General features: G+C 39.4%; 1 protein-coding gene across 2 annotated transcripts in view; it reads right to left on the reverse strand.

The window, feature by feature from the left end:
• rxrab (retinoid x receptor, alpha b) overlaps window positions 1-9,999 on the reverse strand; it is a 60,542-nt gene extending 50,543 nt beyond the window's left edge. For both annotated transcript variants that reach the window (XM_072665179.1, XM_072665178.1), the window contains exon 1: window positions 9,832-9,999. In XM_072665179.1, coding sequence (XP_072521280.1) covers window positions 9,832-9,859 — 28 coding nt within the window. In that variant the 5' untranslated portion in view covers window positions 9,860-9,999. The remainder of the gene's footprint in view (window positions 1-9,831) is intronic.
• Window positions 10,000-19,243: the final 9,244 nt, after the last annotated feature.

Below are 19,243 nucleotides of genomic sequence, written 5' to 3' on the forward strand. Positions count from 1 at the left end.
GAAAATATTAAAAAGAAATGGACGGAGGGAAATGTAATTTTTTTACATTTCTAAATACGCATGGAAATGTATTAATAAGCTACATAAACAAGTTATAAAAAATTATTTAGTACAACAGTGGCCAGCGGTATATACAGAGGTCATATTGGTGACATTCTAAGGCCAGTGTTTGTTAGCAACCATATCCTAGCATCTCTTGTTGTAAACTTAACAAGCAAGTTTCAGACACCAAACATGTCCTGGCAGATTAACTGCATCTGGGCTAAGTGACCAATTATGCCAATTAGATTTTTTGCCAAACTATACTTTAAAGTTATGATAACTGGCTTCAGGCCTGCACTGGCGGTAGTCTACATAATATCAAACATCAAAGATGAATAATGAACAATTATGAGTAATTCTTGCCTAATAATGTAGGCTAGAATTAAAATCAGAGCTGTTGTGATTTCAAAAATGAACTTTTTAGATTCAGTCTAAAAATGATTCACCAATTTTCTGAAATCCATAGCAATTTTCAACATATCTGATGCCTTGAAAAGTGCTCGGAACAGCAGAAAGGGAAGGTCAAAAGGATCGGTCGTAGCCTAACATGCTTTAAAGTGCAGCCCTAGTGAACACTACCCCAGAGACACCTCAATCAGGCTCAAAGGAAGCATACCCACATAAAGGAACTACGTGGAATGTATAGCACAATTCAGACGCTGTCTTATCTTTCCCGTCCAAGACAAAGAATAACACTCCATGACACTCTTCTCACACACAAAAGCCACTGAAAGAAAAGAAAGAAATTGCATGCATGCCAGAACCTGAGGCCGTATGTAAAAGGAGGCGAAGTGCTGTTTTAAAGGGGACATATTGTATATTTTCTTGTATTCCCTGGGGTCTACTTATGACATTTGTATGGTGTTATGTATCGTTTTCCAACCTCCTCTTTATCGCTTAGAATTAAGCAGATTTTGTTCCTGTGCCCTGACTGAATATACGTCAATTAGTGCGGTGCAGAGGGTTACCCATGGCAGACTAAGGTTTTATTCCCTGGCTAGGCATTCACACCACAATACACCAGTAAGAATCTTTGGGCAAGACTAACTAGGGTTAGGTGGTATAATGGTAATATGGTATAACATGGTATTTAAAAAGCTCATGTTCTGTGTCTATCTAGTACATGGCCAAATAATACATGACCAATTCATTGGTTTTTATGACATGGCGTTGAAGTTTTGGCAGCTTAGTTTCTGAAAATGGTCACTATGGACTGGGAAGTGAATGTAAGTTCTGATATTTCAACACTGTTTACCTTCCAGATCAAACTCTTCTATTTCAAAAGAAAGAAAATTATTATTATTATTATTATTATTATTATAGGACATGACTTCTCGAGAAAAAGGAGAAGCCAAGATCAGCCATTTCTAACTCTTTCTGTCTTTAATGGGTGTGGACATATGCAGCAAATCCTTCGATGGAAAGAGTGATGAAATAGTTTTCTTATGAAAGAAATTGTGTGTGTGTGTGTGTGTGTGCAACAGGACTTATGCGCATTTCTCTCGTAAATCCACCCACTCAGGTTCTGTTTTAATGAACGGTCAGGAAAGTTCACTAATTAGCTAAACGCATGCTCTTGTTTGCAGTGTGGGACCAGGCCATTCATAACGTCTCTATTCACGCCCTGCTATTAATTAACCAGCGGACCTGTGTGTTAGCCTGTAGGAGCACACACGCACACAAAACACACATACAGCCTGTTACCAACGTATGTCACGCCAAAATCATGACATATACATCAAAGGAATGTGCTGCAGGCGCAAGGAGAGAAATCGTTTTTCTCATGAAAGGAGCTGCACAGTCTCCTCTATGCCTGTCACATCATTCATCAGAGAATGTCAAGACAGAGTGGGTTAGAAAAAACTGCTTCTCGTTATCACTGACGTACCGCGGTAAATAATAGAAGACATCTCGACTGTAAACAGCAACACAGCATCTGCAAATGACCTCATTTTAATTTGACTGTTTTTAACCAGAACAACAGGAATGGGAATTTAATGGCTCTTTAAACCTCACTGGAACAATCTTGACACATGCATCAGCAATCAGTAATTACGCACAAAATAGAGCCGGTTCATTTACAACAATCAACGATCGAAGTGAAATGACCAGAGTGGACCAGAAATGGGCTACAAATAGTGCCTCATAATTAAAAACACTGTAAAAGTGATTCATTCCACATTCAGACTGTAGTTTGCAGTAGCAGTACTCCTTCAAGGTTCTGCCCATAATATCTACAGACAGCTGCATAACATAGGGCACCACTGACAGGTGAATTGAGTAAAACACTGATTATCTTCATCTACAGCGGTTTCCGTCAAGAAGTGGCCATATTAGGCAGCAAGTGAACAGTCTGCAAGTGAGCAAGTGAACAGTCTGTTTTTGAGGCGGTGTGTTAAAAGCAGGTAAAATGAGCAAGCGTAAGAAAGAGACACATTGTGATGGCTCAAGAAGGTCTTGCAGGGTTTTTATGGCATTAGGTGGTCAGTAGACACCAGAAGTGATCCAAGAAAAGACAACAAGTGAACCGGCGACAGGGCCAGGGCACCTAGGGCTCACTGACGTGATCCACCGGATCCACTGATGGGAGGCCCCACCTCACAACTTACAGGACTTGGTGCCAGATACCACAGGCACAAAGAGGACCTACTCAATACTAGGCAGGTGGTGTAATGTTATGGCTGATCAGTGTAATTGTTTTATTTGAAGCAGAAGCAGAAGTTTTTGTATTGTTTATTGCTTAACTGCTCTATTTGAGAAGATCAGTACTTACACTATTTTTTGCAACCTTCAAAATGAACTGAGGTTTGTGCATAGAGCTCTCTATACTCTCCGCAGTAAGGTTCAACTGAAACTACTAAAAAAAGGTTTTTTAGTCGCGGATCCCTTCCTGGAACTATACAGAAATATTTTTTAAAAGATTGTATTTTATTTATTAGATTATTTGGATTAAAAAACATTCAAAACAGCATTTTAATGAAACCTATTAATAAAAATCAACTGAAAGTCGAGTAGCATACTTTCCATACTTCTGTGAGCTGACAGTTGTATTTGTATTGCTCAACATTCCCCTAAAAAGTCTATCAGGAGGGCCATCTTGTCTGTGCAGTTTCGATAATGGAATGTTCTGAACATAAGCTGTTGACAGACAGAGCTACTGTTGCACCTCTACGTTAAAAACACACTTTCCTCGGTTGAAGTCTTTGTCTAGTGGATGGTACAGATATCATCACTTCACTTTCAAAGCAGTCTGACTGAAGTCTGTGAAATATATATACACACATACAAACACGCACTGCTCTGAGCTGAGCTGTGAATAGCTAAGGGAGTAAAAAAGACGACCTGTTTTAATATTTTAAGCAAGATTTTGTTGTTCCATGTTTTACAAGTTTAAAATAAACAAAAAGAAAAAAGGCCCAAAGTTTAAGTTTAGCATGTCCTGCCCAAACTTGGTCAGTACATGCTAACACCCCCTCTGCCAAGTAAACAGTTTGAAACCACTTTTGCAGGCAATTAGTAGTCTTTTAAGTGTTTGTCTTTCCCTCCATTGCAAAAGGCTTCTAGTTCTGTGAGATTCTTGGGCCATCTTGCCGTTTGTTTGCTCCCAAAATATGTTCAAATTCCACTGAATCCATTCTTCCTTCTAGCAGTGAAACGTTCCCTCATTCTCTGTCTAAATCTTTTACTAAAAGTCTTTTGCAGTCAAGGTTCACCTTTCAAGCAAGCCTACAAGCAGTTCTCTTGGATAGTGTTCCTGGTCTCCAAGGCCTCAACTTGACCTCCACTTTTCCTGTTGACTGCCATTTCTCAATTATATTACAAACAGAGAATACGGCTACCTGAAAACCCCTTGCTGTCTTATTATAGCTTTCTCTTGCTTTGTGGGCATCTTAAATGAGCCCATTTCTAAAGCTTTGAAATGTACATCACTTGGCCTTTGCTAATGTTCATTATGTTAACAACCCATAGCTTTAACAAGCTAATTAAGGTCTGAGACTTTAGTGAAAGTTGAGAGCACAAATGTATTGGGTTGCCCAAACGATTTGCATGGTGCTCCTTTCCTTTCTTCACCTTAAAACTGTAAAAACACACAAAAAATACACTAATTGTTACACTAAATACACTTGAATGAATTGATGGACCAATAGGATTAGCCCAAATTTACCTGTATTTATGTTTGGTTAGGTTAACATACATCACATATTATGGATGTTTTTGCACCTATTTTCTCTTAAGAACAAATTTAGAAAAAAATACAAGTTTAATTGTGGCTTTTTGTTATGACATCAACAATATAGGCTATTTGTGTGTTTCAGCACCTGGATATGAACTCAGAGGAGACTAGACGCCACCTTCTTAAAAACTCGCAGCCTCCTCTTTAATCAAATCCTTTTGTTCCGTGGACTGTAACTGTAGAGATCACACCTGTTCACACTTCACATGAACAGTAGTTCGAGGGCCCCATTGCTGCATTTACAAATTTGTCGGTGTGTATAATTTGATGCTCTCATGGGAGAAGGAACGCCAGGCTTTAAGGGCATCAAAATCTCCAGGAGATCTTATCTTGACATCTGACTGCATTGGTTTCAGCCAGTAACGTCCTGCAGCACAGGCCAAACATGTGCACGGGTAGAGCAGGAGGAGGAATAGTTTAGTGTATAATGAAGAATATTAGGCTGGCGTTTCAGGCACTGTAAGCCTGTTCTTACACAGAAAATACAGAATTCCCCCTGACTGTGTAATGTAACCTGAGATAAGCTTTAAGGTTTTAAAATTAGATGTGGTTTAAATTAACCCCTTAAACCTTAAGGCCAAAACATGGGCCCTCAAATATCAAACTAACTATGTAGTCCATAATAGTTTGAGATCACTGAAAATACTACTACTACTACTAATAATAATAATAATAATAGCAATAATAATAATAATAATTATAAAACATTTGGCATTTTGTACAAAATAATAATGTGACCTAGAAGAAGAGCTGCCAGATTCACATTACGTAAAATAAATCTGCAAAAACATACTGATTTAATAAAACGGATAAAATCAGAACAGGAATGTACAGTAGTTACTGAAATATATATGGTAGTTACTACATAACAAGTTTTAAAATTAATAACAGGATAATAAGCCTAGGGTCAGAGTGTAAAGTGTTCTGCATTTAACACACAAAGCTAGAAACAGCACTACTACCACTAACCACTACCTGAAATAACACCCTCTCAACCAAGCTTTACCATTAAGGCCAACCATCTGCTAACATACTCGAAAGAGCCGAAATAAAGCCTCATAACCAATATGTGCACTCGTCCAAAGGTCGAGGTTCCTTCTTAAAAATCAACAGAGAGTTTAACCTCGTAAGTTTGCACCTGGTAATTAGACAGCTGCCTCTTTCATTAACGAGCCTCAAATATAGACACAGACATAAACATATTAGGCCATTACACTGGCCGTGACCCAATGCACTCCAGACAAAGCACAGAGCAAAGCCAGGACGGTAAAGACAGAAGCTTCTTCAGAGTGGCCGCGCGCGCACACACACACACACACACACACACGACAGGGTGTTTACTCTGACATAAAGTCAGACGGAGCAGATGAGCGGCGGTGTGGTACATTCTGTCGGCCTGTCTCAAAGCCAGGCTCCAAATGCCAAATCCATTAGCTCAAAGTGAATTACAGAGCGGAGATCAGATATGAATAATCCCCTTTGCAGGACCAGTGGAAATGGGAAAAGACCAGCCCAATGACAACCCTTTTAATACTTTTAATGTTTTTAACGTTATAGTTTTCAACTGAGAGGTCAGAGTCACACAGGGTTTTGAAGGTGCTGGGTGATGTAGTCTACTGCTTATACAGGTATATCAGTATTGGACACACAACAGCAATGATAACACAGTTTACGTGCTATTAATAAACAACAACAACAGTTAACTGCAGTATGTGCTTTAAATCACTTAGACAGATAAAGTACTGCCTGAAATTCCCTTCGTAAGTAACCTGCAGAAGTGAAACCTACACCAATCAGCCATAACATTAAAACCGTAGGTGCCACCAGAACAGCACTGACATCGAGGCCTGGACTCCACAAGACATAGCCAGCAACGTTTCATCAGTTTGTGCTGCACTCTTATAAAAACAAAAAGAAGCCTCGAAAGGTGTAGCGCTTCTCGTTAGAATCAGACCAGAAGGCCTAGTCTTCGATCCCCACAATCCCTTCGATCGATGGATGTCTATGTCCCTGTTGCCCTTTGACCTTTTGGTTCATACTAACTTCTGAATTCCTGTTCCACCCTACAAGACCTGCCTGATGTGCTCTGATCCTGATGTTCTGACCCAGCCTTCAACTTCAAGAACTGACTGTTCTCTTGTTCTCATTTCCATTTTCTAATCACATACTGATTCATACACGAGCAATCAAGACAGCGCTACAGTAATAAACTCTATATGGACAATACATTTGGACACACCTTTTAATCACTGAATTCAGGTGTTTCAATCAGCACCATTGCCACAGGTGGTTCAAAAGAGCTCTCCAGTGTGAATTCTAGTGTGGTACTGTAATAGGATGCCATCGTTTCAACAAGTCAGTATGTGTCATGCTGCTTGCCATCAGCAGCCAGATTCAGAAAGAGCACAGTTGGCCTTGCTCTCTCTCAAGGGTGGGTTGATGGCACTTTCTCCACAGATCATGCCCAGTGTGATGTTGTTCAGCACAGGTGTCTGTTAGTGTCTGTTAGCTGCTGTATTAGAGCTGGGGAGCCGTGCTTTACCTAGTGATGCTGCATCTGCGGCAGTTTGAAAAGCACTGCTAGTGATAGGGGGATTACCCAGGATTGGGTAGTTGGCCTTCCAAATTGGAAATGTCTTCCCTTTTATATGTTCCATGATTGACTGAGAGTGGTATTATTGAAAAGTGGAAGAGTTTAATAACCACAGCAACACAGTCACGAAGTGTCAGACCACGTAAAGTTATAGAGTGGGGTTACCGAGTGCTGAGCTCAGCACATAATACAATAAAAGTCTGCTGTTAAGAAGCCAAGGGGTGACCAACTCCATATTGGTGCCTATGGATGTAGAATAAGCTCCCACAGACTGAATGTGTAGGTGTCCCAATACGTTTGTCCATACAGTGTATTTTATCTACGTAAATGTTGGACACGCTTTCCTGTCTGGAAACATTCAGATTTCAGTCTGGTTAATATTTATAACACTGTGTAACATTGTAAAAAAGGCCAGACCAGAACAAAACAGTCCAATCAAAACAAACTATGGCATTCTTTAAGCAGCAGTCTGGGAAACACATGTACTTCATTACTTCATGATACTGTGGTATATCTGGAAAAGATCACGCTAATTAATTGCATCTATACCGCCCAGCACTGGCTTATAACCATAAGCAGTTCAGCAATGCAAATGCTTGGCCATCGCTTGGTCCCAGGCCTAGGAGAGTACAACAGTCCATAGTGCAAGGGGCAACTTCAGTGTTATCAATGAATCAGTGCATACAGTTGCACAGAGCAAATCATTAACAAAAAGGCTTTTCAGCATATTGTAGATAACCTCTTCGGTCCCTTCCATGGCCTACTGCGTTCGATTCAGAAGGCCTGCAGTCTTAAAGTGTAGGTTCCTGAGCAGCAACTGTTTGTGCAAGAGTGAAACAAGAGAAAGCTCAAGCTCCCACCCTCTCTCAAATGTGTGCGGGTATGTGTGTGAGTGTCTGTGTGTGTGTGTGTGTGCATGCGAGGTGTCACTTTAAACCAACTTTCTCAAGTGCAGTTTGGCCCGTCTGCATGGCCCTGTCTAGGAGGAGCCCACGCGGCCTTTGATACGGAGCCAGACAGTGGCTAGAGGGGTGTCTGAGAGACGCTGTCACTTTAAGCAATTAACTTTCCTTTTAAAGGCTCCCTAATAAAACTGACAGCTGCAGAAATTCACAAAGGGACCAATCACCTTCTCAGAAACACAAAACTGCAGCGCCGTAAACCAGGCCGGTCCTCTTTTATTGGGGTGGTCCTGAACACCTCCGACTCCCTACAATGAAAGCCTATACTTCCCATTGACGCCCATGGACTTGGAGCTCTCTGAAGAGCGTTTCCCACTCGGAGCAGCGAGTGATATAAGAATGTATTACGACCTCGTGAAATAAACAGAGATGGCATACTGGTATCTGGAAGATATCAGCAGAAAACGCTGGATCAGATAAGAGGAGCAACAAGGAGAGAATACAGTCCAACCCTGTAACAGATCTAGACCGAAATAGCACACACTCACACTGTATGATGTGATGTTAGCCGTGCGTTTCTTCCTGTAGAGTGTTTGAGCATAAGGGCGTACTTTTAGATGGTCATTTTAAGTGAGGTGCTAAAATGAAAACCAGTCCCTTTTTAAAGTTTTAAATTTCAATGTTTAAAGTTTAAAAAGTTGAAAAGACAAAATATCAGATCATTAAAAAGTCGTATTGATGCATCTCATGCATAATCATGAATTATCACTGCCATATCTTTGTTATGTCAATCACTTTTCACATGGAGTAAACAATTCATAATGAGTGGACAATATAAATGGTTCAAATTGATCATTACAGATATGCAAAAAATGGTTAATTAAACTTGTTTTTATTAAATCATTAAAGATGTTTTTCATAAATCAAATTGTGCTGAGTCTATCGGTTAAAGTCTATAATCTATAGACTACAGTCTATACAGTTACAGTCTATAGCCTATTTTATACCTGCCCTGAAGACCAAACACCAAACATGACAACACCAAAGGCTGCAAAGCAAACTGGAGAGCATCTCCAGAACTGAAACTTACTACTGATAATAATGGACACTGTGTTATTGTAAAGTGCTATTCTGAAGTTTGACATGTGAGTCCTCATCATCCTGATTCTAGCATACTAATGTTGACGGATGAAGAACACTGTGTTACAGCTGGTAACCCTCCCTTTTCAGAGGGGCCAGGAGATACTCTCCCATTCTCCATCAGCCTCATGAACAGGGTGCAGTAGTGCGGACCCCTCAGAACTGAGGTGCAGAATGTGATCACTTTTAGACTGATGTGATCAATGTGGAGGAAGAGCATTAAAGAAATGGTTCAGGGAAAAATGTCATTCACACAACCGGCAGAAAAGGATTAGAGCCCTACTGCAATGCTGGTGTCTTAAGGTGTCTCAAGTTCAGTAAGTAAAGAAGCAAACTTCAGACAGACAACGTGTGCTGGCTGACTTACTATATATGAGGTTAAAAACAATAATAATAATAATAATAATAATAATAATAATAAGTAGTGCAAATAGTAATTATTGTAATGCATTTTAAAAATATAAAATCTAAATATGAAGGTTAACGTAAACAAGAGATATCGCTAACGTATAGTAAGCAATTACATGACGAGTGCGATAACAAAAAAATAAATAAACGTATTGTAATTATATTTATTATTATTATTATTATTATTCTTAATTAGCATTTTAAATAATAATAATAATAATAATAATAATAATAATAATAATAATAATAATAATAATAATAATATTTTTTAAAAACGTCAAAGTGTCTCAGACTAACGTCAACACGTAACGTTAACGTTAGCTAGCACGAGCTGTTTCTTCTTTATAAGACAACATGACAGGCTGCAAGCTACCCTTGTCAGAGCACATTTAGCACTTCTCTGAAACACACTGAGCCAAAGTACGGGGAGTGTTGAGGGTCTAGACTCTTCGCATGACATGAACGTTACCGTCCTGATAATGGAAACCACATTTCCCGAGAACCAAACTTACCTAGAGACAAGAAAGGTTTGGTTTCCATGTTAGCTCATGCCAGCCAGCGTCCCGCGCAGATAAACAGTACGGTCCTCCCGAGTCCTGCCTCGCGAACAGCTGAATCCAGCAGGAACGACCGCAAGCCGTGAATTCCGCTGTCAAAGCGCACTTACTAACGGGGCTGAAGTCTCCACTTCACTCAGCTCCATCAAGTCTGCTCGCAGAGCGCTCAGTCCGGCCCACTACCGCTCCGAGGGGCTGGGGCCCATTTCAGGGGGGGCTTCGAGCAACGACTGCGCATGCGCGGTCTGGCTACACCTAGCTACAGTTCTGCTCAGCATCAGAGTTTGGTCATCACACACAGTGGCTCTGCAAGTAGGAGAATGTGCTCAGGTTATTTACTTATATTTCATCTTCAATAATCTTAAATAGTGCATCATATAGTATAGTAATCTATGATGATATGGGTATTTTTCTACAGTTCTGTTCAGCATCTGTTCAGTGTGATAAGAAGGACATGTTCATCATACATAGTGGTTCTTCAAATAGACAAATGTGCCCAGGTTATTTACATATTTTTATTTTATCTCATATACTGCATTATATAGTAGCTGTCGAGTAGTGCTAGGAAATCCATGATAGAGAAGAGAAGTGCTGCAACAGGTCATTACCAACACAAACCTGCTGTGATGGTAATAAAAGGTTTTCAGTTTGCCTTCTAATTAGTAAATCAATTAGTTTTAGGTGCATCCATTGCTGATACAGTATTACCCATGGTTTCATAAGATGTGTTGGCATCTGCAAACTTATAGACATAATGTAACTGGAAAATTCTGGAAAAGGCTTTTATTTAGTTTATTTAAGTTTTAAATATATTTAGCTCTGTGGCTTTTGTTCAGTCTTACAGATTATTTACATTACATTAATTACAGTAATTACATCACATTAAAAACAATGCAGATTGTCTAAATTATATAAGACATTTAAACCTGGAGCAAGTGGTTTAGGAAGGTTAAAACCTCATTTATGTCTTTATTACGCCTTATTATACCCGTGGCACCTATTCATGTGTTTTACCTTTATCCATATCTTACTGACTACTTTTCCCTTAATTGCACTGTATATTTTTCAGTCTAAAGAGATTGCTTCTGATAGTACATTCTGCTTAGTAAATACATCAGGAGCTATATGTGTTTTATGTTCAATCCCTCCTGTAAAACCATTTAACATTTCATAGTATTACTGAATTGTGATTCTTAAGATTAAAAACTCAAAGACTTTAAGAGTTTAAGGGTTTAAGAGTGTAAGGTCATGGAAAGATCAGTGAGAGTTTGATTTCTGTAAGACTCTACATAACGGCATGCAAAACAATGGAAAATAAACAGAAGGTATGCTGAGGTAAGCATTGTCAGACACATTGTTTGGCCAAAAAATGCAAGTACAGCAAAGCATTAAGGCCTAGTTTTCCAAAAGCTTCTTAGCGTTAAGATAATCTTAACTGGCAGAGAGAGAGTGTACAGTGTGATGCTCTACAATGCTTTCAATGAACCGTCCAAAGTGAGTTAAGTTGTCAGCAATGATCTAATCCCATATCTGGCGTGTCTTACATGTAGTAGAGAGTTTTCAGGACATGTATCAGGACACCCCATTTTTACAGACTTAAGCTTTTGGTCATATGTGTTTCGTGTTAACAATATTGAGAGATGGAGGAGATACTAAATATTAAAGATGTGCATTGCATAGAAATTCATAGAAATGTAGTTGTCCTGTGTGTAAACAGTTAAAACACACCACGCTAAGTTCTACTTAAATGCCTAAAATTAGAATCAGGTGCAGCACATCAGCTGCAGGTGATTAGTACATTATCAGAGAGGATTTTGGAGGAGTCTGTCTTATTTAAACCTCAGACATTTAGTTTGTTTTGCTCTTTATTGTTAGTGGGATCACAATGGTGAGATCCAAAGAGCTCTGTGAGGCCTTCAGAAAGAAGGCCGTAGAAGCAGATGAGCCTGAGAAAGGGTTTAAAAAGATCTCAGAGCATTCAGGAAATTAACCACTAAAATATCTGCCAACATGGCCAGATCAGGCCATCCTAACAAGCTCTTGCCACAGTTGATGCCACTATGGCCCGGGTATCACAAGTTTGAATCCTGAGCCATGCCGCTTTGCCACCAGCAGCCAGAGTTTGAGAGAGCACAATCGGCCATGCTTTCCCCAAATTAGGAGAAAAAGGGCACAAAACACACAACTTTGTTCCAGAAGGCAAACTTTAGTCTTGCCGTGCATTGCCATTCATTTTACAAAATATTAATAGCAATAGCAGTTTTGAGTTATATTAGTTATATGACCTCAATCTCTCAATATTGTTCAAATGAAGATCAGTACCATATTATTCAATATATTTTCTTGGGGTGTCCTCATTTTTTCACAACTGTAGATCTGATGTCCTCAAAGAGGCCTACATAGAGGTATTTATATATATATATATATATATATATATATATATATATATATATATATATATATATTTATTTATTTATTTATATTTTTTTATTTTTTTGCTGAGTGCATGAGCATATAGCTGCAGTACATTCTGCATGAAATTCATAATTAATGAATGCTTGCTGCACAGATCTGAACCAGTCATGGGCATTATGCAGTGAATGTTTAAAGGATGTGCCATAAGTGAATTTAAATAAGATGTTCAGTGAATGTGCTGATATTGCATGTGAGTGGGCACTGGGGAGAGATGGCGTGCTTGGAAATTCAATTTGCATTTTATATTGAACGCAATAAAGAATTCCAAAATGCATTATTCAAGCCGTGGAGTAGCTGTTGGTTTTGTAGCTAGTGGGACACAAATTTGCCTTTATGATAATCGCTATGATGAAGTATTCATTTCTATCTGTGGTTGCTACAGCTACATGCTATTAACAGATAGAAATAGCATAGCTCGAGAAAGTAAGAGTTAGAGGAACAGGCAGACAGAAAGAGAAAGAGAGAGAGAGAATACTTGAAACCCACAAGACTGTCTCCTTGCAGAATATCAATGAGCCTAGGGATATGTCTCGCTACGGCACACACGCTTTCTTATGCGCTGTCACATGCTCTCCTCACACAGCTACATGTGCTCCTTAACAATGTGTGCACTATAAAACGGAGAGGAGCAATTAGCTCCACTCAAGCTGCCATTATCGTATTAATAGCCCTGTCATATCTTCAGGAAATTAGGTCAGTATCTTCTTGTACTCTCCTCGCATGCTTAGGGTGCAGGCGGCCTTCATGTGCTTCTTCTGCGGTTGAGGAATCACTTGACATTGAGAGAATCTGAACTGCGCTACTGCAACTATGCTTCTAGTGGAGGTTTTCTAGTTGAGACTTTGGAGACTTGACCTCCATAGGTATAGAACTTCGACACAATGTAAACATTGTTTACAAGTTGCAGGTTCCTCCAAGAAGCATAATTATAAGCCTACAGACCAAAAGTGCATGTCTGCATTTGTGATAACACTGCTAATATGCAAAACGCTGCCCCAACGCCTTAATAACACTTGTTCAAACAAAGACCACACAGGCTTAGATCAAACACAACTGTAATATAAGAGGTTGCTAAACTTTTTTTGTGTGTGTGTTTAATGTACAGATGTCTTCAGGGATCCACAGCGCTGGACAGCTCGCTGTGGCCAAGCATGGCTGGGAAAACAAATGAGAGGAGAGTCAAAGGTTACAACAACAGCCCATGAGGCTCAGAGTCCAGCCTCACTTTTCAAACGATGTCCTCAGAAGAGAACGCACCACCACGAGAGACTCCAAGCAACACTCAGATCAGACTTATATTAAAGGCAAGTAGATTCAACCCATTCCCTCAAATATGATGCACTTCCTCACATCACAGTTGTGTGGTCCATGTCTGAGCTTAATTAAGGAAGTCATAATTAAGTCTGAAATTTCCCTACTTCAGTCTAGCTGTGATTCATAGACCTAATAATTCCATAGTCTTCATTGAAATTAATGGTGACTCTGAACTCTATCTTATTATGCCTGAATTTAATCATGGCTTTTACTGTTATTACTGGTGTCCATTAATAATTTGTGTAAAACCAGAAACACAGATTCATTTATATGTTGCCATTGTTCAGCCTCTCTTAATCTCTTACAAAGTCTTTAAGACACATATATGTAAATGGTCTCTGTTCTTACTGTCCACCGTTCAGTGTGAATGTGTGAAGCTAAACTGCCATAGGCTGATATATGTTAAATCAGCACTATGTAGCATTTTCATCCTAAAATAACATCTTCAAAATCAATCAAAGTCGTGTTGATGCTCCACGGACAGGCAATAGGGAGAGCAGTGCTGCTATCATTGCTACTCCAGACTCGGCACGCCAGAAACTGCTCTAGGTAATATTGGCAAAGTGGGCAGGATAACACTCTCCTGAACTGTATTTGTGTAAAGTCCTGTAAAATTACTCTACTGCCTCGGTCCACATGATTCTTTAACTTTCAGAGACAGGTCTGTATCTCTCAGCATGTGAGAGAACCCCTATAGGGTTGATTCAAAAAACAAATTCCACTTCCTGACTGTAGGGGGAGCCCAAGAGCCAGAAATACAAATTCTCGCATAATGCTACTTTAATATATGTATGTATGTCTCAAAAGTTCATCAAATTCTTTCTTTATAAAAGAAAATGTTGTTCTCTATAATGTGGGCTGCTTTAATAAGTCTTAATAAGTCTTAATACATATTTTTGTACTTGTTCTTCTACGGCATTCATAATCAAGAAGCCAGAGACTTCAGTACACTGCACTAAAAAATGACAGAACAGGCTCAGCGTCATGAGAAAAACCTTGTATTTAATTCTCTGGTTTTAACTTATGTTAAAAATGTTTTTGTAGGTTTTAGTTCAGAGTATTGTTGGTGTATTCATGTTTGTCCATACATCATAAACTGTTCACACAATGAACGGGACAGCTGACACTTTTTTAAATGACACCAAAATGTCAAAATTAATGTGTCAACACGCTGGTCTAGCCTGCATGAAATCAGAGCTGAGTTTGCTTAGTTGATGTTCACATTCCTCAGTGGGGATCAGGAACCACAAGCGGCCCTAAGGTCAACCTTCTGTTAACTCATACACTGTGGGGGGCAAAAAGGGGGAGAGGAAAGAGAAATGAAGAGTACAGACAAACAGTCTCATGTTGACTTTGACTTTTCAAAATACCTATATATATATGTGTGTGTGTGTGTGTGTGTGTGTGTGTGTGTGTGTGAATCATATGTAAATCTGGTAATTGTTTGGCAGTTGTGTTTCATGATGAATGGATTACAATTGTAAGTCATTGGCCATTTTTGTTGTCTGAAGTTTGCTTATTTAGTTTTGCACTAGAGCAACAAACAATAGCAGTAGCAGCCATATTGAAACCTAAATATAGTTGAATACTTGTTAGCTTTATTTAAGGCTCACGGCTTTCAGACAAAACTAAAGAAGCTAACTATGGAAACACCAAAAAGCCTACCCCCTTGAAATATTAACAGATCATCCTCTTTTTGTGATGCACTCCATATAATTTCATATAAATCCCATGCACCATATACACAGTCATTGTTTTGCTAAATGCTAAGAACAGAATCTCTTGCAAATCGGACTTTAGTCTTTGTGACACTGTGATCAAACACAGTGAGCAGGACTTCCATCAAAGCCAAGTGTCCAGCAGGTGATAAAGCAGGGCTCATGCATGGCCACAGGGCAGCGTATTCACAACAGACAAATTGAGATATGGCTTTCTGACTGATCTCTCAGGGATCAACGCCAAGTGCAGGGGCTCAGGGGCTGTGATTTAGTGGGTTTCACTCGCTCTCTCTCTCCCTCTCTGCTGGTCAGCCACCGTGGAGGAAAGAGAGGGGCAATCAGCCCCACCATAAATCTCCACACTTCCTTCTACTTCAAGGGAATGCCCCCCAGTGCACAGCTCATTAAACATGTTTTCCAATGGACACTCACACACACACACACACACACACAGTCCCAACTTTTTTTAAATAGTCTTTTGTTGCCTTTACGTTTCAATGGGGAAATAGAGCTATCAATCCATTACAGAACAAATTTTTATAGGATTATTTACATTTTTCTACACATTTTGTTGTAGAAAACTTGTTTTTGGATATTAAATCTTATGAAAATGTTTTATTCTATCAGCTTTTGTTTTTGCTTGTTTAAACATTATTTTTTAAAAAGAATATATTGACCACCAATAGAATTACACACTTACACAAGAGAAAATTCTCAAAATGACACATTTCAGATATTTAGACTAGATTTAAGATGCTTTCCTGTCACAAGAGAACTTTAAAACCTTTTAACTTTAAAATTACACCATTTAAAAATGCTTCCTAAAACACTGTATGAACCTGATGCTTCCTGATACACTGTATAAACCTGATGCAATATAAATGGCCTAAAATCTTGTTACATTAATGCTCTTTAAATAAGGCCATCCTTTCCTTTCCTCACCAGTTTAAAGATATGAGGTTGAATTGTGTTAGGGATGAAATCAGGCCTGGCTGCAGCTTCTACTGCAGTTGTTGGGGGCCAAGCACTACAGCATTTGCCACAGAGCAGTAGAGTGTAACGAGTGTGTGTAATGACAAACTGAAGTGTGCCTGGCTTCTCCACAGCCCCGGATAGCTGGCACACACACTCCGTGTTTGCATCTCCATCGCCTCATCCAGATGGTCAACTCCCTGTGAACTCCCGGGGCTAACTGCACCGAGCAGCATGAGTGTTACTTCACTGCTGCCCTATCAGACACTGAGCGATAGAGAGCGACCAGCGGTGAAGAGACGAGAGGGTGCAAACTGGAAAATACACGCACACATACATGTATACACACACAAACACACACACACACACATAAAACCGCAGGGTCCAGTGCTGACCAGAAACTCTTGATGGCACATCTGCTTTTCATTAACATCTCTCTCTTTCTCTCTCTCTGACACACACACACACATACTATACATTCACAATAACAGTCTGCTTCTGCTCAAAGAGCTGTCAGCAGCCAGGACTTTCTCAGGATGTCAACACAGCACGAGAGAGAGAGAGAGAGAGAGAGAGAGAGAGAGAGAGAGAGAGAGAGAGAGAGAAAAAATGGGAAAACAAAGAGGGAGAGAAAGAGTAGAACTAGACAAAGGTTGGGTAAAAGAAAGAGTGGAGAAAATGAAGAGCGAGAGAGGGGGAGAGAAAAGTGTAGAGAGGGAAAGAGAGAGATTTTAAAAGAGAGAGAAGTAGTAGCGAGACAGAAAGAAAGAAGGTACAGAGAGAAAAGGAAATTAGAGCCAAAAACAGAGAGAGAGGCAAAGAGAAAGAATGGAAAAACGAAGAGAGAGAGAGTAGAACAAGACAAAGGTTGAGTGAAAGAAAGAGTGTAGACGATGGAGAGAGAGAGTCTAAAATAGTCTACACAGAGCATGGAGAGAGAAAGAGAAAGAGAAGAGAGAGAACACAAGATATTTTAAAGAGAGAGAGAGAGAGAGAGATAGAGAGAGAGAGAAGGAGCCAGAGTTGGGTAAACAAAAGGGTGCCATATGGATTGGGTGCTCAGAAAGCCACCTGGCTCCACAATACTGGAGCCAAGTCTGGAGTGTGAACGATCTGCCTTTAAGTGGACAGAGCACAAGTGAGACTGAGTGAGTGGACTAATCCAGGACTACTGTCTCAACTAGTGGTTCACTAAAGCCACTATATAGTGCGTTACTTACCCATAATACCCATGTACCCATAATCTGTTGTGCTGTTTGGTTTGAAGATCCGAGCCCCTCACTGAGGAAGGTCGATGATTAGATTTCTTATGTGACGTGATTAGATGTTTATTGGCTTTAAATGAGTTTATTTGTAAATTAGGGCCCTTCTCACATTACAGATACACAATGTTTTGTAAATTATTAACCAATTTAAATCAGTAATTGCTAGTATTTCATTACAATATTATAATATTATAATAAAATATATATAATATTATCATATATATATAATTTTATAATACTATTATAATATAAAATGTAGATGCACATGTATGTGACTAATTACGGTTAATTAAATGTGTCTAGAAAAATTAGAAAACCAGAATAGTGTTATAAGATATAAGTGAGTTATTTTTATACTTTTGCAATTGTACAGAAATTATGCAATTAGATCATTAATAATATGAATTAATTAGCAACACAATGAGTTGTATTGATGTTTACATTCAACTTACGTTCAGTATCAACAGTTTTAAGTCTGCACTTCTGATGTTTTTCTGTTTGCTTGATGATTAACAAACTAGAAACACACACTATATGTCCGAATGTTTATGGACACCCCATTTAATGAATACACTCAGCTACTACAGATGCACACACACAGCTTGTCTAGTCCCAGAAGAGAGGTATTGTCAATAGAAAAGCACAATAGGACTCTCTAGTGCATAAGAAATATGCATATAAAGTCCCCTGTGGAGGAGTCTAACTGTGTTCTCGGTAATGATGGTGCTCTGATCCTAACGCTTGTCACTGAATGCAATCAAATGCTCACAGCAGTGCTCTAAAATCTAATAGAGACAGTAGAGACCGTTCCTGTAACAATACCTTTGAAACAATGAATGAGCAGGTGTCCCAATACTTTTGCCCATTTGGTGCATGAGTCTGAAGAATCGTGTAGAAGCAGTTGATTTTTTGCTAGTAGTAAAACTAGTTTTTGAGAGAATTTCTCCACTTGTTGAGTTATGAATTAGAAATAATTGATAGAAATTTATGTATTTATGTATTTATGTACTTATGTAGGAACCTTTTCTTCTAACCAGGAAAAAACAAGGGTCTGACTCTGAGCTATTGATCTTCTCCACTTTTGTTCAGCAACTGCTATGAATTCTTTGGTAACGTTTATGGAACTATGTAAGTTCTGTAGTTATAGATGAGGAACTGAAGTTCAGAGTGTAAAAGGTTAATAACGTGCTTTTCCAACATTTAATCGCTGCTTGATAAGTAATATTGCTGTCATAAACACATAAACCTCTCTCGCATGCTTTGCTTAAAGATGTCTCAGCCTTACAGCCGCTCCTGCTGTGCTTCACTGCCTGTCGTTCCTCACAGGCTCCTTTGGAGGACCCCTTTGCTGAGATCCTGCCATTTTGTAATACTTTGGAGAGAGCACAGTCAGACGAACTTCACCCGAGAGTGGGTCAGAGTCAGGTCAGCTCATAGGCACCCCACTGCCATCAGGCCAAGAGATCACACTGCCTCTCACCTTCTATCACAGCGTATACGGAGAACTCTCACACAGCACACTGATTCATTGACAACACAGCAGTGATGCTTTAGAGCTGCCTGTTCACTCTGTGACAGCAGCCTGCGCTACTTTTCCTCACTGTATCAACTCAGGGCAGTGTT

This window comes from Salminus brasiliensis, chromosome 20, assembly GCF_030463535.1.
Source record: "Salminus brasiliensis chromosome 20, fSalBra1.hap2, whole genome shotgun sequence".
NCBI lineage: Eukaryota > Metazoa > Chordata > Actinopteri > Characiformes > Bryconidae > Salminus > Salminus brasiliensis.